At 50.0% G+C, this 24442-nt stretch overlaps 1 protein-coding gene across 5 annotated transcripts in view; it reads right to left on the bottom strand.

The window, feature by feature from the left end:
* Positions 1-24442, bottom strand: part of RAP1GAP2 (RAP1 GTPase activating protein 2) — a 373682-nt gene that overhangs the window by 126776 nt on the left and 222464 nt on the right. For all 5 annotated transcript variants that reach the window (XM_075904877.1, XM_075904876.1, XM_025179236.2 and 2 more), the window contains one exon: positions 13787-13871. In XM_075904877.1, coding sequence (XP_075760992.1) covers positions 13787-13871 — 85 coding nt within the window. The remainder of the gene's footprint in view (positions 1-13786; positions 13872-24442) is intronic.

Below are 24442 nucleotides of genomic sequence, written 5' to 3'. Positions count from 1 at the left end.
CCAGGACCCTGATCCCATCCAGGCATTCTCACAATATACTCACTAAATAACACCATATGAGCATTCCCATATTTCACTTAGTTTTAACTCAAACCTTCCCATGGAACTTTACCGATTACAAATTATTTGAATCGTTTTGCAGCACAAAACTTCTGGAAAATTAGATTCTTGCCCCTACACTGCAAGAATTCAGCTCCCAGCCCCTTGCAAAGAAAACGTGGAAAAGTTGGGAAAGGAGAACTAGTAACAGCTTCCAGAAACGTTGAGTATCTACCCCGGCTCTTTTGGGCGAGTTCTTCTTGTCTTCAATTGCTTGATTGTGGTTTTACTCTTGAGCCAGTAGCCCATTGAGTAGCCAGTTAGGGGCCTGCATGACAATTTGGCGGATATATTTAATCCTGCACCATGGGCGGCGGGTATAAGAGGCAGGGGAAGGCTTTGCCTTCCCAAACGGCTAGGCATGGCCCTGCCCACACTCCACCCCCAGAATGCCTACTGCTTCAGCAGGGCTCCCATAGGTGCTATGGGGAGAGGGGGCGGAGTGTTGCAGCCCCCGGGCTTCAGCCATGCTGAGGCTGCAAATGCTGGGGCAGTGCCCCCTACCTGTGAGCCAGGGCTGGGGCGACTCGGGCTGCATGCCACCTGCCCTCGCCATGTTCCAGGGCCGGGGAAGCTGGGACTGAAGGCTTGTCCCTGTGGGCAGGGGGTGGAGTCTCATGCAAAAGGGGCAGGGCTGAGGACTTGACTCCCCCAGCCCGACGTTCACCCACTGTCCTCCTGCCCAGATGTGCTGTTGTGCTGGTGAAAGGTGGGCCCTGGAGAACGAAGGCTTCTCTTCAGCTGCAAAACAGGGAGTGGGCAGAACCTTCTAAGAACCCTGCATCTCCTGCTGTGTGTGTGGGGGGGGGGACTGACTCCAACAGGGAGGAGCGCCTGTAGTCTCTGCGCAGTGAGACCTTGCGCGGTTGGCAGATGCTATCTTGGATAACGCTCTGGGGACTGAGCTCCTGAGTAAAAACTCACGCTTAAGTCCCAAGGAGCTGGGGCTGTAACAGACTCATCACCTCTGTAGCTCAGGCAGAGAAAGGGATCTGTGCCACCCGTGCACCAGTGAGCTACCCAGAGCTTGCCAGAAGAGTGCCACTTTGGGTAGGTCTCCACTGCCAATCCAAAGCGCACAGCAAGACCCAGAGCCCAGGCCAACAGGCTTAGGGTCACGGAGCCGGTGCTACGAACAGAGGGGAGACATTCCTGGAACCTGGCCTCTCAGGTCCTCCCCCTCGCTGGGGTCCAGAGCCGGTATTGTATTTTTATCTGCTCAGCTATTTTTATCCTCCTAGGGGGAGCCTGAACCAATTGTCCCAGGCCCTGACCCTTGCTGTGGGGTACGGAGGCAAGAGGGGTTGCAGTGTAGATGTCCCCAGTGATGGTGCCACAGTGGGATGTGCTGGGACCTAGACTAGGCCACCAGGTGACAGACCCAGATGTGCTGGAGCAATGTGTTTAGTGTGTGCGCTGAGAGCCGCTGGACCCCTCCGTAAGCCCTGTATTTAAAGGGAAGCTCTTCCAGCCAGGGGTGCAACAGCTCTCTAGTGCCAGCACCTACAGGCAGACCTCAGAGCAGCCAGCGGCTCTCTTTTATCAATTTCTCAAGCCGCATGCGATCTCAAAACCACGCGAGTTTCTCATTCGAATGGCTGCTCTTCAGAGTGTTTGGTGCCATCTGCACTTGGCTTTCAAGAATAGCTGTGGGGGGGGAATAGTGATGCCAACCTCCCCCTGCCCACCTCCCCCCACACACATAATCTGACATGTGAAATGCTTAGATCGGGAGTAGCATGAAGCCAACCCAGAGCAAGACTGAATTCTCTCTCTTTAACTACCAGCCTTCCCTTTCTCCTCCGGCTGCTTCATTCTCAGCCCTCCTCCGCGTTTTTCAAACTGCTGGGTGTCGATATAAAAAAATATTCACTTTGCTTCATGGTCAGGGCCCATAAACAAACAGAGTATTTACAATTGGCGATAAATTTAGCCAACAGAGGTCACTCGTCAGAAGTTAGCTTGGCTCGCCGGAGAGCAAAGAAATCATCTATCTTCATTGTCCTGGTAGCAGCTCAGCATGTTGTTTTGATCGTCATGCCTGGTTGACCTCTTTCAGTTGAATCACTTTCGTTAAACAGGAATTTGGTAAACTGGCATGTGAATATGTTATTTTGCCACAAAAAAAAAAAATCCTGGGAGAGGTTTTTTAATGGCCTTTTCTTATTTTCAAAGGGTGAAGTCTGCTCCTCTGCAGAGGAAGAAATTCAAAGTGTAGACACCACCAAATCTTTAACATAAGGCTAATGCAAGACGTCCTGGTGCAAGATTCTAGCTTTTTACTCGGGGTGAATTTCACCCCATGGGTCTTATCTGGATGAGAACAAGTTACCATAACAATAGGACAGATGGGACTGTGTTTTCCATGCTGTTGCTATCCTACACAGGGTATCACTCTTTTAGCCCTGGTCTATACTAGGGAGTTATTTTGAAATAACCCCCCTTATTTTGAAATACTGTAATAGCCCCTATGGGGCTCTTGTACATTTTGAAGTCTGAGGCGCTGCAGGGAGCATAGAGCCAGTAGGGCTACAGCTACACTGCCGCTTTTTGTGGACGAGGATAGGCAAATCGCACTTGCATATCTTCTTCCGATTCTTTTTGCGGAGGAGGTTTTGCCGATGAAAAGCCCTGTGTAGACGGGGCCATGTGTCGGAAAAAACCTTTCTTTCGCAAGATCCCGTAAACCTCGATTTTTCAGGAATAAGGGATCTTGTGAAAGAGAGATTTTTACGGGCAAAACCTCTTCCGCAAAAAGAATCGGAAGAAGATATGCAAATGCGAGCGTGATTTGCATATCCTCTTCCACAAAAAAGTGGCAGCGTAGCCAGCCTCAGAGTCCCCCACTGGCCCGTGCTCCCTGTGGGGCTTCGGCTTTTGAACTGCAGCAAAAGTCCAGCCGGGCACTTGCTACCATTCAAAGGCGGAAGCGCCCTTATAGACTAACTGAATAGTCAACGGAAATCCCATCAACTATTCAGTTAGGGTATGTCTACACTTGCACCCTGGTTTGAACTAAGGATGCAAATGTAGGCATTCGAAATAGTAAATGAAGCTGGGATTTAAATATCCTGTGCTTCATTAGCATAATCTCGGCTGCGTGCTGTTTCGAAACCCTGCTGAGGCTGTTGCCCTGCTGGGTCCAGTTTAGCCGCATTTATATCTACACTGATTGTTTCTAGCAGTGGAAACTAAATAGATCGCGGCAAGCAATTTATTATTATTATTTTTTTACGAGGAACACCAAGGATTTTTTTTGTTGAGAAAAAAAAAGAGGAGTTGGGGGGGAAAAGGGTCAGGGAAAAGTTATTGAGGAAAAAAAAGTTTCCTGCCCCTTTACGGGTGGCCATTTTGAATTCTGCTGTTCTCCGCAGCACACTTCCAACTGCCTCGTGGCACACCGGTGGGCCACGGAACACAGTTTAAGAAACACGGTGCTACAGACTCTCAGAGCCCACCCTGCCAACTGTCCAATCACACAAACTGAAACACCCTTGCTCCTGCCCCACCCCATCCCTTAGGCCAGGCCCCGCCCTCTCTCTAAAGCCTCACCCCCACTCATTCCATCCCCCTCCCTCAGGCATTCACTCTTCCCAACCCTCACTCACTTTCACCCGGATGGGGCCAGAGGTTGGGCTGTGGAAGGGGTGCGGGCTCTGGGCCGGGGCTGAGGGGTTTGTAGTGTGGGAGGGAACTCTGGGCTGTGCCTAGGGCAGGCGGTAGGGTATAGGGGGGGGCAGGCTTGGTGAGAGAGATGAGGTGCAGAAGGGGCTCAGGGCTGAGGCACAGGACTAGGGGGTGGGAAGGGGTAGGGGGTGAGTTCTTGGAACGGCTTGAGGCTGGGGCAGAGGGTTCTGGATGTAGGAGGGAGTGCAGAGTGCTTGCTCCGGGAAGGGGCTCAAGGCAGGGACAGAGGTTTAGAACGTGAAAGGGGGGTGCAGGCTCCAATCTGGTGGTGTTTACCGTGGGCAGCTCCCGATTACCCTCTCATAGAACTGGAAGGGACCTTGAGAGGTTATCCAGTCCAGTCCCCTGCTAAGGTAGGCTCCCTGCCTGCTCTGGCCCCATGCTGCTCCTAGACTTGTCCAGCAAGTTCTTATGACCCCTAGGCCAAGAGAGCGAGGAGGTCTCTGTGCACTGCCCTTACCTGCAGGCAATGTCCCTGCAACTCCCATTGGCTGCAGTTCCCAGCCAATGGGAGCAGCAGAATCAGTGTCAGCCACTTCCAGGAGTGCCACGGGTCCAGAGCAAGGAGGGAGCCTGCTTTAGCACTACTGGAAATATCACCATTTGGCTTCAGAAGCCTCCAGGAGATCAAGCCAACAAATCCAGGAGCGTTGGCCACCCTAGCACCAAGACGAGCTCCAAAGAGGTTAGGACTTGGGCACACACAAATTCCTCTAGGTTTTGCAGTGCCCCCCAGAAAAGGACACGCTGCTCCATCCGTAACAAACGGCACATTTTGGTGGGGTCATTAGCTTCCTGGTGTTCCCCAAAGGAAAGGGACTGTTCTTGGGCCAGACATGGTCAGGGAAATGTTTCTTGCCCGGCTCCTCCCTCTTGCATGACCCTCTTCATGTGACCCGTTAGATCAGTCCCCAACCGTCTGTGTTCAAGTCGAGCAGTAAGGCTCAGGACTTACAACTTAAGAAACATTTGTGCTTAGTTGTGAAAAGAAACGCATCTGCACTAGAGAGTGCCGAGCACGTGCCTTTCCATACTGTTTGGAGCCGCAGGTGGCCTCCTCACGTCCCCAGCCCTGCTATCGCTCAAAAGGAACAAAGGCGCCTCGCTGCCATTTTGTTCAGCCTTCGCTGGCCAGCTGGAGCCTGGGAACCCAAATCTGTGCAAACACTTAGCTCTCCCGTTCCGTGGGGAAACTAAATTCTGGTTACTCATTAACAGCGCGGTGACACAACCAGGTCATCGTTATTGATGAATGGCTTCCCTCCTTCTCCTCAGCTTTGCAAAAATATGTATCCATTGATTTTTAAAATGGCATGTTTATAATGCAACCTGGCGCTAGGGATGCGAACCCCATCGTAATGAGCGGGGCTGCCAAAGGTGTCTAACCAAGATGCTGCTGTCCCTTCACTTTGTGGCCTCTGGAAAAACTCAAGAGAAGCCAAACTACCCCACATCTCTCTACTCTGGGGTCCTTACACCTTCCTCTGAGAGCAGCCTTCAACTGCCTGAAGGGAGGTCCCAGAGAGGATGGAGAGAGGCTGTTCTCAGTAGTGACGGACAGGGCCGGACTAAGGGGTGGGCTAGCTGGGGGGTGCCCAGCTCCCAGCGGGCTGCAGCAGCCGCCTGGGGCGGGGGCCATGTTAACCGCCACAACACTGGCCAGCAGCGCCCTTCCCCCTGCGGCCGCACAGCCCTGCACGGCCAGGTGCAGCCCGCCCCGGGCAACCCGGGCTGCGCGCCATCGGCGGTGGCTGGGCCGACTGGGCAGTGCATGCGACGTGCGTCCACTCGTGCACTCTGGGGGCGGGCCCACGCCTACGCCGTGCACTCGGAGGCAGGGCCGTGCGCCCTAGAGGCAGCGCTGTGCACTTGGGGTCCGGAGCGCCAACATGGCTCGGGCCGGCCGTGGTGACGGAAGGCAGAATGAGGAGCGATGGGCTCAAAGTGCAGTGGGGGAGGTAGTTATTAGGAAAAACTATTTCCCTAAGAGGGTGGTGGGGCACTGGGATTGGTTGCCTAGGGAGGGGGTGGAATCTCCATCCCTGGAGGTTTTAACTCCCGGCTTGCCAAAGCCCTGGCTGGGATGATTGAGTTGGGGTTGATCCTGGTCTCGATGACTCCTAAGGTCTCTTCCAGCCCTAGAATTCTATGATTGTAAAGTATCTAGTGATGGCCGCCTCCGGTGGCCGGATATTGAATTAAATGGGTAAAAGGTCTGATCTATACACTTAGCACGAACTGGGATCCTGGCCCATAGCTGGAGCTCCTAAAAGCTAATGCAATAGACTTAGTAAATAAATAAATAATCATCCAGTATGGTAATTCCTATGGCCCTAGTGCCACACTCTTCCACAGAGAGGCTACGTCTACACTGGCCCCTTCTCCGGAAGAGGCATGCTAATTTCTAACTTTGGAATAGGGAAATCCGCGGGGGATTTAAATATCCCCCGCGGGATTTAAATAAACATGTCCGCCGCTTTTTTTCCGGCTTGGGGAAAAGCCGGAAAAAAGCGTCTAGACTGGCGCGATCCTCTGGAATAAAGCCCTTTTCCGGAGGATCTCTTATTCCTAGCTGGGCTTTATTCCGGAGGATCGCGCCAGTCTAGATGCTTTTTTCCGGCTTTTCCCCAAGCCGGAAAAAAAGCGGCGGACATGTTTATTTAAATCCGCGGGGGATATTTAAATCCCCCACGGATTTCCCTATTCCAAAGTTAAAAATTAGCATGCCTCTTCCGGAGAAGGGGCCAGTGTAGACGTAGCCAGAGTGTTACTGGTACTTTCCACATCAAGGACGGGCAATTATTTTTGATGAGGGGCCACTCCAGGAATTTGGCGAGTGGTCAAGGCCTGCACTCCTCCATGATAATAATGGAGGTGGTGTGGAGTCTGGGATGGAGGCTGGGTGCAGGAGGGAGCTCAGGGGACTGGTGTGTAGAAGGGGGTGTAAGCTCTTGGAGAGAGTTTGGGTGAAGGTGGGGGTGTGTGACCTGGGGCAGGGGATTAGGTGCAAAAGGGGGTGCAGGGTCCTGGAGGGGGTATGGATATGGGTGCAGGAAAGGATTCTGACCTGGAGGAGAGGTGAAGGAGGGTGTGTAGGGGGTTGTGATTTGGAGCAGGGGTGCAGGAGTTTGGGTTGTGACCTGGTGCAGGGGCTGGGAGGGAGGTTGGGTGCAGGAGCGAGGGCCGTAGAAGGTTTGGGTTACCTGAGGCAGGGGTGGAGGAGGCACAGGGCTTGGGGGAAGGAGGGGCTGGGGTGCCAGAGGCAAGCTCTGACTGGGAGACACTTACCTAGGCAGCTCCTGGCCAGCAGCCCAGCAGCTCCCTCAGGCAGGTTCCTTGCCTGCCCTGCCCCCGCATGCTGCTCAGAGAGGTCAGCTGTGGGGGCCACCTGCTTCTTTGTGCCTCACAAAGCCCCTGGAGAAGGGAGGCTTTGTGTGCTGCCTTCCCCACAAACATGGCCCAGGCAACTTCATTGGCCATGCAAAGCCTTCCCCCTGCCCCACATTCAGAGAAGCACATGGTCCCCGGAACCTGCCACTGGGCCATGGGCCCCTGCTCTACATACAAAATCACATGTACTTATAGGGTCCCTGTCACCATAGCCTTTAAGCACATCACACTGTTTAATGTAGTTCTCCTTGTAATGCCCCCACAGAACAGGGCAGGGCAGGAACTGAGGAACAGAGAGGTTAAGTGACTTGCCAAAGGTCACACAGGCAGGCTGTGACAGAGCAGCGACTTGAATTCAGGTCTTTCAAGCCCTGGGTTAGTGCTCTAACCACTGGACCATTTTTCTTCTCCTTTTATGATCTCTAACCTGTCTATTGGTTCATTCTCAACACCCCAGGGAGCTATTACACCCATTTCACAATCAAGTAAATGGAGGCCCCCTTCTGTGTTGGAGATAACTGCTTTGTTGACTGCAGTGACATTACAATGATATGGCCCTTACAGGATTCAGAAGGACTTGCAAGATGTATCCCCTGTCTTGGACCTGAGAAAGAAATTGCCCAGTGCCCCTCTTGATTTAGGGCTGCTCTACCTGGCCTTTGGTTCAGGAATGGTGCTATAAATGCCAACTTCTAGCCTGTCGTTTGCTCAAAGTCAAATGATACGTCACCAGCAGAGTGAGACACACCCACGAGAAAGCTCAGCACCCCACCCTCAGCCCTCACCAGTAGGCACTGGTGACAGAGACTCGCTTTCTAAATCCAACTCAAAAGAACCAACATCTGCACCTTACCCGCACTCAGCCGTGAGGTCAGCTGGCAAGCAATCCCTCCTTAGCACATTCACATGCATTCCTCTTGCATTCAGTGCTCTGAACAGGTTGTGTCATTAGTTTCCTTCTCATTAACGCCTTCCCGGCAAGCAGAACGGCTTCACTTCAACGGAAGTGCTGGTTTTACAGGCAAGAAAACCTGGCGAGGGGGATTAAAAACCACCCACTAACAGCTGTTCCCTTGGGCTACATGCAGCTGACCTAGTTACCACCTCTCTGCCGTGTGAAAGCCATAGTAAGCTTGCCTTAGAACAACTTGAAGACGATCGCATGATCCCTCTCTTAATGGGATCAGAGCAAGGAGAAATCTGGAGGATGGGGGGAACAATCTGGCAAAATGAGCCAGCACCTCCAGGATTCATTTCCCTATGGCAAGCCAGACTGCCAAGCCTCTCCTCATTAATAATAAATAATTATTTTTCAGCACCCAACTGGGCCCCGGCTTACAACCTCCTCTGAGACATGATGCAACAAAGGGATGATATGATAAGTACACAAGAACATAAGAACGGCCGTACTGGGTCAGACCAAAGGTCCATCTAGCCCAGTATCCTGTCTGCCGACAGTGGCCAACACCAGGTGCCCCAGAGAGGGTGGACCAAAGACAATGATCAAGCGATTTGTCTCCTGCCATCCTTCTTGCAAGTAAAGGTGGGAATGTAAAAGGAGGATGCAGAGAGAAGATTACATAGGGAGGGCCCACACCTACCTCAAAGGGAGCAGTATTGCCTAATGGATAGACCACTAGACTGCCACTTGGGAGAAATGGGCTCAATTCTTGGCTCTGCTACTGTTGTGCTGAATTACCTTGGGCAAGTCACTTTGCCTCAGTCTCCCAATGTGGAGATTGCCTCTACTCTTTGCAAAGCACTTCCACACCTATGAATGAAGAGGGCAACATCAGAACTAAGACTTATCGTTATTTTACTCCTATTGAAATCAATGTCAAAATTCCCTGCAGGAGGGTAGCATCATGGACAATCACAGCATCCTCAAAGAAGAGAGAGAATGGTGCTGCAGATATCTAAATAATCAGGGTGCACAAAATGTTGTCTTCTGGCCACTTGAAACGGGTCTCAAGAAGTGGCGTGATGGAGGAGAATATACTAAATGAGCCAGATCCAATGGAATCACACTGCTATAAAGCAGCAATGAGATGGGAATCTCGCCATCTGTGTCTCTTTCTTCTGCCAAACTCGGGCTATAAGTCGTATTGCCTGAGCCTTAATTAACACCTCGTTACAGAGGGAAAAAAAGAACACATTGTTCTCGAAACACAGCAAAACATTGGCCCAAACAGCTAATACAAAACTGTGCATGGCCCTGAAAATATTACATTGATCACTGCAACGTAAAGAAAACACCATTTAAAGCTTGCTTGGCAGGAGGCCTCATTGAAAATCATGTTAATCCCTGTCATGAGGATTAGTCTGAAAGGGCTGAGAGTTACTCCACTGAGCCTTCTGGGACAAATGGGCTCCTATGGGAAGGCAGGTTTTCTCTTTATTTATACATCAGGGCTCAGTCCTGTTATGAATATACCAAAACAAAGCAGCAGAGAACGGCAATTTCTAGCTGAACTCAGTTGTGCGGAAGCAGGAAATTGTCAAATATTGTCATCCTTTCATTTCAGCTCATCTTAAAATCTAGAATTTCCAGGAAAGTGCCCTTTCTACATAAAAAAAAAATCATGTGAAACTTTGAAACTTTGGAATTTGGGGATGCATAAAAAAACTCAATGCAAAAGTCTACTTAGCTACTGGTAACAGATCCAGCTCTACTGACATGGGTAAATGTTCACCCATTTACAAACAACAGAGATTTGGCCCACCCTCACCCCCTTTTTGGAGGGCATAAAAGGAAATTCCTTTTTCAAAGAGAGAAATTTCAAAATTCAATGGGGTTGGCAGGGTTTTAAACACATAACTGGCCCATTTTGTCAATTGAAAACAAAACCCATCAGCCTCCATTTTCAAGGTTTTTGTATTGCATACAATAACAACAATGATTAGCCCTTATATAGTGCTTCACACTTTCCAAGCATTAGCTAATTACTCCTAGGGACATCCCTAGGACCTGGGGATGTGTGTGTGTAAATATCCATACACATTGTTAATCAATTTCAATGCGCATTGGATTTGGCCTTTGCAAAAGGTCCTCCTGATGGATGCTTGAGGTTTAATTACTGAGGATTTGGGGATGGGTCTGGGGGAGTAGGATGTGAACCCTTCCTCCCTCAAAGGCAGAAAAAAAAACCAATAGAGTTTTCCTAATTGTCCTTCACCATCCATCTTCTTTTTGCCTCCTCTCTCTTTTGCCTGATAACTCTCCCCACTCTATCTCACCAAATCTACCACCAATCACTTCCCTTTATTCCCCTTCCTTCATTTCTCCCCTTCTTTCCTCCATGTCTTCTCCAATTAAAAACATACCGGGGATGCCTGTGAGGAGCAGTGCCCCCTCCACCTCCAACAATTACCAAATCTCCAGCATCCTGGCTACTCCAATGCACAAAAGCTGGTAACCAACGTTCCCTCTAAAGTTCTCCATCCATGTGTGGATTTTTTCCATTCGTGTGCAGAATAATTTTTTGACGTGCGCCATGGCATGTGAATGTGCACCACCAGTAGAAACAAAACCTTGCTGTGGGCACTCCGCTAGTCAGCTGGGCAGCATCTGATTCCTGAGCAGCTGCACCTGCATCCAACTCACAAGGAACACTGCTGGTAATTCCCCTCAGCTAGCCCCCTTCTCCAGCCTCCACTTCTGGGAACTGCCTTCCTAGGGAATGAAATGGCCTCCAGAGCTGCCTGGCTCAGCGTTGAGCTGGAATGCCATCCAAGGGTTTGCAGAGGAGTCAGAAAGACTGAGTAGAGAGAAGGGATGTGGGATGATTTGGACTAAGTGTTCTGGCTGAATTTCATCCTGGGTGATAAAAGGCAATAATGTATCACGGTGGAACAAATTCTTGCACACTGTGCATAACTCAGGGAGGAGGTATGATGTCACATTGAAGCAAAAAAGCAACCAAGCCCTCCCTGTAGGAGGCTGTGTGACATTCCGTCTCCTTGCTCCAGACGCACTGGCTGGCTCAGCATTCAAACTCCTCCTCTGCACCAAAGCCTGTTAAGGGCAACTCTGCCCAGCCTTGCATGCAACTGGAGCTGACCCAGCAAGAATTCCTCCTTGGGGAAACCAGACTGGGCCTGGCAGTATGACAACATCCCCCCACCCATGCACAAGGGTGCAACATGCTTCCATCTCCCTTAACTGGTGCTGACTGCGGGTGGTCGGACAGTGTCCAGACAGACACTTGCTCTCTTTCCTCCCCTCCTCATTTCTTTTTGGGCAAGATCTGTAGGGGTTATAATACAGGGCCAGGCCGGTGTCCCCCAGCCACTATACGGGTCCGTGTAGACTGCAAGCCTCTTTCGAAAAAGAGCGTCTAGACTACATCCAGTACTTTCGAAAAAGCAAGCCGCTTTTTCGAAAGAGAGCACCCAGGCAGTCTGGATCCTCTCTTTCGAAAAAGCAGTTTGCACTAGTGACTTTTTTCGAAAGAGCACTTTCGAAAAAAGGTGTTCTTCCCTGTAAAATGAGGTTATCCGGGGTCGAAAAAACTGCCACGTTCTTTCGATTTACTTTCGAAAGAACACAGCAGCAGTCTAGATTCAGGGGAAGTTTTTTCGAAAAAAGGCCATTTTTTTTTCGAAAAAACCCTGTAGTCTAGACACACCCTAGAGGAATTGAGGGTTAGAGTCAATTTCTGCCCTGGCTGCTACGGAGGACTTAAATCTAGCCCTTAGAAAGCTCCGTCAAGTATGGGCCGCATCTTCTATGTACAGCACCAGGGACAGAAATCATCAGGTCCGGCCTTAGGGGAAGGCGAGCAAGGTAGTTGCCTTAGGCCCCACGCCTTCTGGGCCCCACGCTGCGCACAGGGCCAGGCCGTTAACGAGGGCCATGCTCTTCGCAGGATGTCACAGTGAATTCCCCAGCCCAGAACTGGCTGCACACACAAGCTGCCTTAGCCGGGCCTGAGCAGCTGCCAGCAAAGTTTGGGGAGGAGCAGAGCAGCCTGTAGGACCCGTGCCTGTCCAGTAGTTCAAGTCCTACCAACTGCTGGAAAGTGGCACAGCCCTGCCTACAGCTCCGATCTGGCCCTTCCATCTGCGGGGAGCTTCCTCTGCCGCTGCCCCCTTCCCAAGGCTGCAGAACAAGCTCCTGCCCTGCAGTCCCCTTTCTCTGGGGCTACTTCCCCTGCTCGCCGGTTTCCAGGCACGCTCCCCCTGCAAACTTCACTTCGCTGACAAAGAAAACGCCACTGGAGCTCAGGCCCTTCGCTGCTGAGTAGTCATCATCCACCTGCCAGGCCCGGGGCCCCGTTCCCAGCGTCCTGCCTTGGGCCCCGCAAATCCTTTGGCCGGGCTGGCAAATCCTCCCTAAGAATCATCTCTGTGGCAGCAGCCTCCCATGTTATTACGACACCGGAATAATTTTCAAGACGGACAAAAGATCAGATGCTTTTTTACCCTGCCGCAAATGCAGAGTGGGCAGCAAGCGCTACCTCCCTTCTGATTTAGTATCATTTTACAACGGCTTCGCGCTCATGTCCAGGACTGCCTGTGGCACAGGGCAATACCGAATCAGGCCTGCAGACTTTTGCAATTGCATTTCACCCTAGGTGATGGGAGCTGAACAGTTTTTGGGCTCAACTCCAGAATCTACTCAGGAATGGCCAAGACATGCACCGTCTTCGGTTTCAAAACCATCCCCTTAAGCTGAGCTGTGTATAGATAGTACAGTGCCTTTCGCCAATCCTCCAAGACAGTGGTCTCCAATCTTTTTAAGCACAAGATCACTTTTTTTAATTTAACTGCACTGTAAGATCTACCTCAAACCCAAATACTCTGGCCCCGTCTCCTTCATACCCCTTCTCTGAGGCCCTGCCCCTGCTCACTCCATCCTCCCTCTCTTCCCCATTCTCCCTCCCGTTCACAAGGCAAGGGTAGAGGGTTGGGGTGCAGGCTCTCATCTTGAGCTAAGGGATCTGGAATGTGAGATGGGCTCTGAGCTGAGGCAGGGGCAGGGAGTTGAGGTGCAGGAGGTGGTTCAGGGTGCAGGCTCTGTAAGAGTTTGGGTCTAGGGGGTGCTCAGGGCTAAGGCAGGGCCTTGGTGTGCAGGAGGGGGGTCATGAGTGGGGCAGGGGCTTGGAGCTAGCTCAGCTGGACGCTGCTTACCTCAGGTGGCTCCTGGTTGGTGGGGGTGGTCACCGCTGCCCTGGGCCTGCATCACTCTCAAAAGCAGCCGGCAAACTCCCTCTCAAGTCCTGTTTTCCCCCTCCCCCCATTCTGTGGAGATAGGATACAGAGAGGAAGAGGGGGCACCCTGACATTAGCACCCCCTCCTCTCCCTTCCCTACTCTGTACCACAAGCAGGAGGCTCCTAGGGGGTCGGGAGAAGCTCCAAGGGAAAGGGCAGGATCAAGGGGAGGGGCAGCTGAAGTGCTGTGCTTGATAGCCTCCTGGTCAAATCAGTCAAGATCACCTGTCAGAGGCTCCAAGATCTACCAGTAGAGCACGATCTATTAGTCGGTGACCACTGCTCTAAGACATACTGCAGCTACACACAACAGAACCCAGCATGCATTTTGCAAAGCAGGAATAAAACAGACAGATAGCATGTCCAGATCCATAGCATGTCCCATAGGTAACCTACCTTCATGGTTGCTGGGGCAGTGAACGGAGGAGATAAAGGTCGCTCTGGAGTGGTCACATCTGTGTTGTTTAACAGCTCCTGTTTCCTGGAAAAGAAGAGGATCGTCTCAACACTTTTGCTAAGTACACAGCCTTTGAAGACAGGGCAACCCAGAGAAGAGAAAATTAGACCTCCGCTTTTATCAATCCTGTAAACTTTTAAGTCAAACTTTGTTTTTAAATATAAATATCTAACTTGCGACAGAAATATTTGAGAACATAAAAATCTTGTCACTTGGAAAGATTTTGACCTAACCCAATTATAAATGCCTCACGGTACCTTAAACTGGGTTCTTTTTTCCTTAAGAATCCAACTAATAGGATGAAAACTGAGCCTGTAACTACTATCTGAACTGCAGGTAAATTTCATTTCAGGTGATGCACACTGGTGGGGTGGCAGAGAGTTAGACAAACAGATTTGTGTTTCTATGACAACACCATTGCAACAGTTTTTTTTTTCTCCGTCTTCGCCATCTGGCGTTATCTGTTGATGGAGCAGTGTTTGTTCATCTCCCTCTCTCCTGACAGCATGAACATTATGCACAGTGGAACAGATTTTGATTTTAGCCATAATGAAGTAAATCCGGAGTAATTCCACCACCTTCTCTTAGCACAGATCAACATAGCCAAGATTAAAATGTAGTCTAGGGTGTTCAGCATAGAAAAAAGCCACATTCAGAAGAGTGATTTCTAATTTTTACCCAGAGTGGAAAAGGAAATAACTGTAGTGTAGGCTATAGTAACACACGGACGATCACGGTAGGTAACCTGCATAGAGTGGGGTGCAGTCCGGAATCATTTGAGTTGCAGTGTCCTTTTGCGTTTGGGGGGGTGGGGAGGGCACCAGGTACAAGCTCTCCATTGAGACTCTTTGGAGCAAACAGGGCCTATTCTGCTTTAAAAGCAGGCATTTAGTGATCTTTACCTACAGCTGAAGACATGGGCGTGTCATTTTCACTCCCTCTTTTTCAGATGTTTCCTGCCTCCACTGGAAACTCCTGGTATGCAATGGACTTGGGTCGCTATTTTCAACGTAAATAAAAGGAGGGATTTTAAAGGTGCTGAAAGCCCGCAACATGGGTTATCCATAGTACATTAAGGGGAATAGACAGTCAACCCTCTTTTATTTAGATGTATAATTTTAGAGACCCAAGTTTGATTATTTTAGCACATTTTTTAAGGCCGTGGTCATCAACCAGTAGATTGCGATCTACCGGTAGATCTCGGCGGCTCTAAGCATAGCTCTTGAGCCCTCTTTGAACTGCACGCCTGTGCAGTACATTTACATTAGATTTCCTCATTTGAGGAGCAGCTACTCACCGAGCAACAGCACAGGTGAGTAGCTGTGAGGAATGGTGGGAATTTTTTTTTAAAAGTAGCAGTATAAGGATTGGGGATAGCAAGTGATGGAAAAGAGGAGAATAGAGAGGGCGGGGCTTCAAGGAAGGGGCAGGGCGGTAGATCTTGGCTTGGTCTGTCATTTAAAAAGTGATCTTGGGTGTAAAAAGGTTGGAGACCACTGTTTTAAGGTGTAAACAGCAGGTAGGCACCTAATACCCATGGAAACCTACCTGCCTTTTGTGTCTTTGAAATTCCACCCTTTTTGCTAGGTTGGCACCAATATGATTCCTTGCCATTGTGTAAAACTAGCATCAGAGAGCAGAGAACTAGCACCGTCTTAGTCAAGTTCTAGTATAGTCACTCACAAAGTCTTGAATGAATTCCTCACGGACAGTGCTACAGTAATGCATAGTAAATGAACTGCTGGTGAAAAAGCACTCTAAATAAATCAGCAAAAGGGCGGGTAATGGACCAGAGTAGAGGGAGTCGAGAGGCAGACCACAGGCCAAATCCAGACCACCACTTTCAAATGTTCCCCCCACGCCCCACACACTTTTTTATTTGTTATCCTATTGTATGAAAAATGCTTCTCTGCAGTACAGACCTTGACTGTACCTTGTCCAAGAAACCTGTACCTTGACACAAAATAATTGACAACTCCTGGCGTGGAGTTTGCAAGTTTCATGGAGGGCTAGCGACAACAACCACCTTGAGAAATGGTGTCTGCTACTCCATCAGGAAGCAGCAGAGCTGACAGTCTGTGCAGGCCTCTGGGCAATGTGGGCAGGGAGACTCTGGAATCTGAGAAGAGGCGGGGCCAAAGGGGAAAGGGGCGGGCCAAGGGCAGCCAACCTTCCGTGCTGCCTGGAACATGGTGCACCCCCCTCCCAGACCTTACCACTGCTCCGAGCGTGCAGCTTGGCACTTCAGTGCAGTGCTGGGGCAGCAATTTAAAGTGCCCAGGCTCTGGCCACTGCCGCTGCTACTATCACCGGGCCTCAGGGCAATTGCCCCTTTGGCCCCCCTGTTGGCAGGCCTGTCAGTAAGAGAAATGATGGTTTTACAACTCTGCAAGGGAAGTCTTTTCAGAGTCCTTACCCCATTCCTGCCAGGCTGCTGAAAACAGCAAACAGAAAACAGTGGAACAGTTTTCTGTGGAAAGATGCTACTTGCTTGGAACTGAAATGTGTAGCGGGCACATGCCCGTTCCAATGACATTTTTGACTGATGGGTTTTCAGATGACAGGAGGAGGAGGGTGAGGTTTGATGTTTCCCAATCAGAATATTCCTTTTCACGGAAAATTCCAACGTGGGACGTTTTGTTCCGAAATAGAACGGCACAACATTTCAAAAACTCGGAATTTCCCGCAGGATTGAAATTTCATTTTCACCCAGCTCTTTGCGGTGTTTATGGAACAGAATCTACACAACTAATTCAGATCCCCACTCCTATTTTTTCACCCATTTTCCACCAGTAGCTTTTTATTTTTTAACAACATCTGCATCACTCAGTTATCAGGCAAAGGAGTCAGACAGGAAGGGCATCCCTAGGATTCAAATACTAGCCAAGGATCATAGAATACTAGAACTGGAAGGGACCTTGAGTGCTCATCAAGGCTAGTCCCCTGCCCTCATGGCAGGACCAAGCACCATCTAGCTCCATGGTGTCCAATATGCTAGCCACTAGCCACATCTGGCTATTTGGCCAGTTGAGTGTGGCTAGTTGGCTTGAATAATATGGCTAGTTTGCTATAGCACAGAGGTGGGCAAGGAGGCTCCACAGACCGGATCCGGCACTCCAAGCCGGTGGATCCAGCCTGCAACTAAGTTGCTGCTCCTCTGCCCCCAAGCCAATCAAGACCTGGGGATGGGGGAGCGCTCAGTCTCTTCCCCCCAACTATAAATGGGGCTAATTCTCTATCTCACAGGGCTGCTGAGAGAATGTACTTATGAACATTTGCCAGTGGGAAGGACAGAAGTACTTAGGGTATGTCTACACTACAAAGTTAATTCGAACTAACAGACGTTAGTTCGAATTAACTTTGATAGGCGCTACACATATGAACCGCTAGTACGAACTTAATTCGAACTAGCGAAGCGCTTAATTCGAACTAGGTAAACCTCATTCTACAAGGACTAACGCCTAGTTCGAATTAACTAGTTCGAATTAAGGGCTGTGTAGCCACTTAATTCGAACTAGTGGAAGGCTAGCCCTCCCCAGCTTTCCCTGGTGGCCACTCTGGGCACCACCAGGGAAACTCTTCTGCCCCCCTCCCGGCCCCGGAGCCCTTAAAGGGGCACGGGCTGGCTACGGTGCCCGTGCCAGGTGCAAGCCTGCCAGCACCCAGCTAGCAGACCCTGCACCTGGCACGGCTCGAGCCAGCCACCCGCTGCCACCCAGCCCTCCCCCTCTTCCCGAGACCAGGCTGGCGGCTCCCGGGAGCCTGCCCAGGTCCGCAAGAGGAGGGCGCCCACCTGGTCTAGTGCGGACATCGTGGACCTCATCCACGACCTCCGCACTAGGCACAGGAAAGTGGCCGTCTAGGGCAGGAGAGCTGCCAGCCTGGCCACCCAGGAGCAGGTTGGCATGAAAATCAAGGGGGTCCACTGAGACCCCCAACCCTGAGCCCTGAGCTTAGAATGGCTGTCCTGGGTCAGACCAAAGGTCCATCTAGGCCAGTAGCCTGTCTGCCGACAGCGGCCAACCCTAGGCACCCTGGAGGGGATGGACCGAAGACAATGACCAAGCCATTTGTCTCGTGCCATCCCTCTCCAGCCTTCCACAAACAGAGGCCAGGGACACCATTGCTACCCCCTGGCTAGTACTACTCCATGAACTCAACCTCCATGACTTTATCTCACTTCTCTTTAAACTCTGTTCTAGTTCTAGCCTTCACAGCCTCCTGCAGCAAGGAGTTCCAAAGGTTGACTATTTGCTTTGTGAAGAAGAACTTTCTGTTGTTAGTTTCTACCCATTCATTTCATTTGGTGTCCTTTAGTCCTTCTATTATGGGAACTAATGAAGAACTTTTCTTTATGCACCCTCTCCACACCACTCATGCTTTTATACACCTCTATCATATCCCCCCTCAGTCTCTTCTTTTCTAAGCTGAGAAGTCCCAGTCTCTTTAGCCTCTCTTCATATGGGACCTGTTCCAAACCCCTGACCATTTTAGTTGCCCTCCCCTCTCCCACCCTCTCTCTTCCCCCTCCCACCTTCTTTTCCCAGTTTCCCCGAGTTTTGTTCAATAGAGTTTCTATTTTTTTTATTTTTGTGTCCTTTATTTTGTACATCAGGAAGGGGGGCTAGGGAGGGGTAAGTGGAAGGAGGTGAGGGAGGAATGGGGTACACGCCCCCGATGGGGAGGACTGGGATGGCTCTGTGGGCTCCTCGGGGTGGAAACTCTCCTGAAGCCCCTTGATTGACCCTCCCCCTCTGGATGGCAGCCTGCAGCAAGTGCAGCCGGGCTGATGGCCGAGTGCTGTGATGTGCCCAGTGTGGGCACTCAGGGCACTCCAAGCCAGGACTGCTTTGCAAGCGGGGCACCCCTGAGAACTGTCTATCCGGGGTGAGGGTCGGGTTCCTTTAAGCACAGCCCTTGGCTAGCCTGAGGCAGCAGCTCCACGCTCTAAGTCCTAATCTGATGCCCTGCCGGCACTGCTTCCGGCCATCCTTAACCTCAGTTCAGGGTCCATTCAGTGTAGACATGCTAGTTCGAATTAGCAAAACACTAATTCGAACTAGTTTTTAAGTCTGGATGCGCTAATTCGAATTAGCTTAGTTCGAATTAACTAATTCGAACTAAGTTAGTTCGAATTAGTGCTGTAGTGTAGACATACCCATAGATAGAAAGGTTTTAGGGCAATATATTTCAGTCGATGGGTATTTCTCACAGGCTCTTCAATGCAATCACCATTTTGGATATTTACAGTTTGTACTGTGTGGTTGGTAGCCCAGGTATCTCCACTGCAATCAGAGACATACCCGATCTTTCATGTAGCTGGCTTGAAACAACAGCAGCAAAGCCACAGCTGCATGGACTTTACAAGCTGGCCTGGGACCTTGGGTACACTCCTGCAACTAGCCTGTGCTAACGTAGCTTCATGTTGGTTGTTACGGGAGCAAGCTAGATCGAAGGTAGCTCGTGTGTGTCTGCATGGCTTGCAGTCACCCCCCGGACTGCGGTGTAGTCACATGAGGCTGCCTGCCTACCTGAGTGGCTCCAAAATCAACAAAAAGCTGCCCATGGAAACACTGAGGGTATGTCTACACTAGCCCCCTAGTTCGAACTAGGGAGGCTAATGTAGGCATTCGAAGTTGCAAATGAAGCCCGGGATTTAAATATCCCGGGCTTCATTCGCATCTTCCCGGGCGCCGCCATTTTTAAATGTCCCTTAGTCCGAACTCCGTGCCCACGGCTACATGCGGCACGGAGTAGGTAGTTCGAATTAGGATCTCTAGTTCGAACTAGGGGGCTAGTGTAGACATACCCTCAGAGTGTGAAAATTCACGTGAAAACACCTGCTCACAAGTCTTTCCTGAGGGTAAAATTCACCATTGCACAGAGACCCTGCACTGGCCTGTGCTTATTACCACAAAGCAGGCCTCCACCCCTGAAAAATAGTTTTGATTAAAAAATTCCCTTGTACTTGTGTTTTCAGAAAGCCAGTAAAAGCCCTTTTGAGTATTGCAAGGAAAACAAACCTTACAGAATAGATCATACTTCACGGCAGCAGCCCCTGTCCACAGGATGCAGAGTAGCCTCTGCCCACGGCAACCCTAGGCCTGCCACGGGCAGAGGCTGCTTCATGGCAGCAGCCCCTGTCCACGAGCTCCCCGCAAAGCAGCCTTTGTCCGTGGCAAGCCTGGGCCTGCTGTGGACAGAGGCTGGTCCCCAGCAGCAGCCCCTGTCCAACGGAGGTCCAAGCTCCCCACAGATAAAGGATGGAGCCCAGGCTGCCATGGACAAAGGCTGCTTCATGGCAGCCTCCCCCACTCCCTCCTCCCCCAGCAGCCTCTGTCCACAGAGAGCTGTTTAAACTGGCTCCCCTCATGGACGGGCACCCACCTGGCACCCCACGCTGCTGTCTCTGATACAAATGCAGCAGCGTGGGGTGCAGGGGGCTCCCCGGGAGTGGGACCAAGAGCACACTGACTGCCAGCCTTGCTCCTGGGGACTATAGAATAGTCTACTCACCGCTAAGAATTCATGCGGTGAGTCGACTATTCTATTACCCGCTATCTAACATCCCTATTCTGAACCAGAGAATTTTACGGACCATGGGAGGTCAATATTTTCTAGCAGCGTTACCAACATTTCCATTGCTTACTGGACTGCTAGAGGATGTTTAAGGGTAAATTAGAGCTACATAATAGCACAGAACACTGCGAACCAGGACGGGTGGGTGTAAACAAACTTTACGGGACCACCAGAAACTTGGCCACACCCATGAAAAGTGGACATCTGGCTAACTAAAATCATGCTGGACCACGGATGTTTCTGAACCAGAGAGTTCTAGACTAAGGAGGTTCAACCTGTACCATCAGCCATCGAAAGGAAGATGGTCAAGTGGATAAGGACTTCGGAGACCTAGAGAGATCTTGCTGCACTGTGTAGCGTGACCTTGAGCAAATCACTTAGGCTACACCTACATGGCAAAAACCCTCTGAGGTAGAGCATCTCAGAGCCCCAGTCAACTGAGGGGCTTGCAGGCCTATGTTAGAGGCCTAAAAATATCAGTATAGCGCCCCAGGGATCCACAACGCAGGCTGCAGCCCAAGTAGGAACGTCTACCTGGTGGTTTTTAGTCGGTAACAGAGCACCGCATGCTGGGCTCTGAGACTCACTGGTAGATGTACTCTTCATTTCTTTGTGCCTCAGTTCCCCATCTCTGCAACTGTAGATAATAGCCCTGTCTGGCCACCAGGGGTGTTGTGAGGCTACATTCAGGAAAGAATCTGTGGGCACGCACATACCGCAATAGTGAGTCTCTATAGATACAAGATACGATACCTCAAATAATGTTTCATAGGGGAGGAAAGTCACTGTATTAGGAATCTCTTCTCCAGGAACACAAAACCATAACAGACGTTCTGTGGTTTTAAGATGCATAATGAGAAATCTATGGTCGATTACTTCATAAAAATACTCTCTTTTTTTAAAAACAATCATTTTCTAGTCAGACAGTTAAACCGTCATATACAGCGGATGCAACATATACCAGATGCAACTCCGGGGGGTCAGAAATCTGACATTTAATTTAGTTTGTTTTCATCCTAGCCAGGTTAGTCCCACAGTAACTGGGCCAAAATGTCCAACTGTTTATCTTGCAATAAGAAGCCCTTTGTTTCTATGGTAACCTACCGTAAGATGGCAAAGCATGATAAAACGCAGCTGACTGATGCACCGTGACAGATGCAGCTAATGAGAGATTTAGGGGAAATCTGGGTAACAGGTTCTCCTGGGATGTGAACATTCAATTATGTTAATTTCCAAAACTGTGAAAGGTTTCTGTAACAGGACTGGTGTCCTGCAGATCAGAAAAAGGCACAATTCAGCTATCCATAGATACTGTACTAGAATATTTGCCCAGCATTGCTTGGGTCCTTCACGGTGGAGGGTATGGGGGGTGCAGGAGTCAGGACAGGGACTTGGGGATGTGGGGGACTCAGGGCAGGGGGCTGAGGGAGGTGCAGGAGTCAGGGTCGGGGGTGGGTTGAGGACTGAATCAGGGCAGAGGACAGAGAGTATGGAGGTGCAGGAGTCATGGTTGGGATGTGAGGAGGGGCTCAGTTGTGTGAGGGGGAAGGACTCAGGGTTGGGGGGTGAAGAGGGGGCTGCGGATGTGGAGGTGCAGGAGCTGGGTGGGATCCATGCTGGCCAGGTGACAGCTCTCTGGGGTTAACACAGGCAGCGCCATGTTGCTTGTGTTGCGGCACCACAGTGAGGGCCGCACTGGCTGATGGATCCCCAGGGCTGGCGGCAGTGGGGACCTCGCTGTCCGAGTGGTGGGGAAGACACTTGCCCTATAAGCAGTTTATCCCAAAGTATGTTCACTTTGGTGGAGGAGAGTTCACCTTCTTCCACAGCATCAGGTTCTAGCCACTGTCAGATACAAAATAATGGGCGAGTCTTAACCCTATTTTCCTCAGCCTTGGCTTTGAGAAGCAAGTGGCATAACAGTATAGCTAGGAGCAGGGTTGCCAGTTTTGGATGGACGTGTTCCTGGCAGTTTCATCACATGACATAATCTTTAATTAAAGATTGATCTTTAATTCCTGGAGACCCTGGGACAAGCCTGCAGTCTTGGCAACCATAAAAGGGAGGAGGGAGAATTCGATAAACTGCCCCTACAGAGAGACCAGTCCCACTAACTCCAATTAGAGATGTGAGATTTCAACCGCTCTGCAAAACAGGCTCCAACTGCCTCAAATTAGCCATCAAATAACTGTGGCCATGAGAATAAGCAGCCACTTTAGAAAATCTGGAACAAGGGCTTCAATCGAGGCCAAAATCTTGAGATACAGATCCTCACCTGATGGAAATCAGGACCACCCATTGGCTTCCAGGGAGCAATTTACACAGCCAAGATTCAGGGTTTTTATAGCCGTGCCCAAATTCCGCCCACGAAAGTGCCAGCCGTGACAATCTGAGCAAGCTCACACTTCTGGTCTTGTAACAGCACGTGACACCAGAGGCGACTGGCCTTGCATCTTATTGACACCAGTTGGGAACTGTCAGGCTGGAAACGTAGCGTGGCGCCTCAGCAGATAACACGTTGTAATGGTGCAAACTGAATCAGCGCCAAGAAGCCGAAGAAAAAGACACATCAGGCTATTTTTTCTCCTTCCTCCCCCAGAAAAGATACAAAGATACAAAGTATTAAAAGTTCCTGCAGCCTTTAGGATGCAAAACATGTAAAAGGCCTCCTGCCCTCTGTTTCTGAGTGCAAAGTGTTGCAAATCCTGGAAAACCGCCCTAAATGCAAGCTTGTATTTCCAGCTCAGCAGCAGTCCATGCTCCATCTCATAGCCTGGAGTGACAGGCTCTTCTCTCCTCTGATGTTATGTCTACACTTCAGCCATGGGTATAGTTTCCATTTCAAGCAGACATCCCTGAGCTAGCTTTGTTCAGGCTAGCTTGCTAAAAATAGCAGCATATTACTGTGCCTAGCCCAAACGGCTGCCCAGGCCACCACATCTGCCCTACTGTTTTTAGTAAATAGCTCAACCGAAAGCAGTGCAGATATGTCTAACTCGGTGTTTCTGTAATCCACACACCTAGGCTGTGTCTACACTGGGCCACTTATTCCGGAAAATCAGCCGCTTTTCCGGAATAAGCTGCAAGCTGTCTACACTGGCCCTTGAATTTCCGGAAAAGCAACGATGCTCTACTGTACAAAATCAGCCGCTATTCCGGAAAAACTATTCTGCTCCCGCTCGGGCATAAGTCCTTATTCCGGAACACTGTTCCGGAAAAGGGCCAGTGTAGACAGCCCAGTAGTCTTTTCCGGAAAAAAGCCCCGATCGCAAAAATGGCGATCGGGGCTCTTTTCCGGAAAAGCGTGTCTACATTGGCCACAGACGCTTTTCCGGAAAAAGGGCTTTTCCGGAAAAGCAGCCTGCCATTGTAGACGCTCCTTTTCCGGAAAAACTGAAAACGGATTTCAAAATCCTACTGCCTTTAGCGGGACCAGAATTTCATCCCACTATCTGCAACTTTTCTGTCTTAACAGAACTGCTGTGAGTAAGCCAACCTAATGCAGTGTCATTCTAAGACAGATATAACTTTATGTACTTTAGGCAAGAAATATGCACTAACAGAATGCCAGTCTGTGTGTGACATTGTACTATCTAATGATCTAATGTACTGTATGATCTAATACAAGCCAGGGCAAGAATAAAGCTTCTTTCACAATCATCACTCGTGTCAAAATTAAAAGGAAACACCAAATCTATTAACAATAACATGCCCCTTAAATTGGTCATAAGGGGTGAAGATTTTTCTCTTTTTTTCCTATAGATCTAACCTGGCATCATGGCCTGCATTTCTAGTAACACTTTATTTTTTCTTTTTAAGGCACACGAGAACATGCATCATACTATGATCTGCACTTTTTTGCCCTTGTCCTAGTGTTAAGTGAAACAGACATAACTTAAAGGATTTGCCCCAATCTCTGCTCGGAGGCCTAAATCATTTTTGCTAAGGAGAGAAAGCTTAACTTCCAAGCAAGCATAAGAGGGACCCCCATGATTCTATAAGCCAGTTCTTGTGAT

This window comes from Pelodiscus sinensis, chromosome 21 (genome assembly GCF_049634645.1).
Source record: "Pelodiscus sinensis isolate JC-2024 chromosome 21, ASM4963464v1, whole genome shotgun sequence".
Classification (NCBI taxonomy): Eukaryota; Metazoa; Chordata; order Testudines; family Trionychidae; genus Pelodiscus; species Pelodiscus sinensis.
The sequence above is the reverse complement of the archived record's forward strand: the minus strand, read 5'-3'. Positions and strand labels throughout refer to the sequence as shown.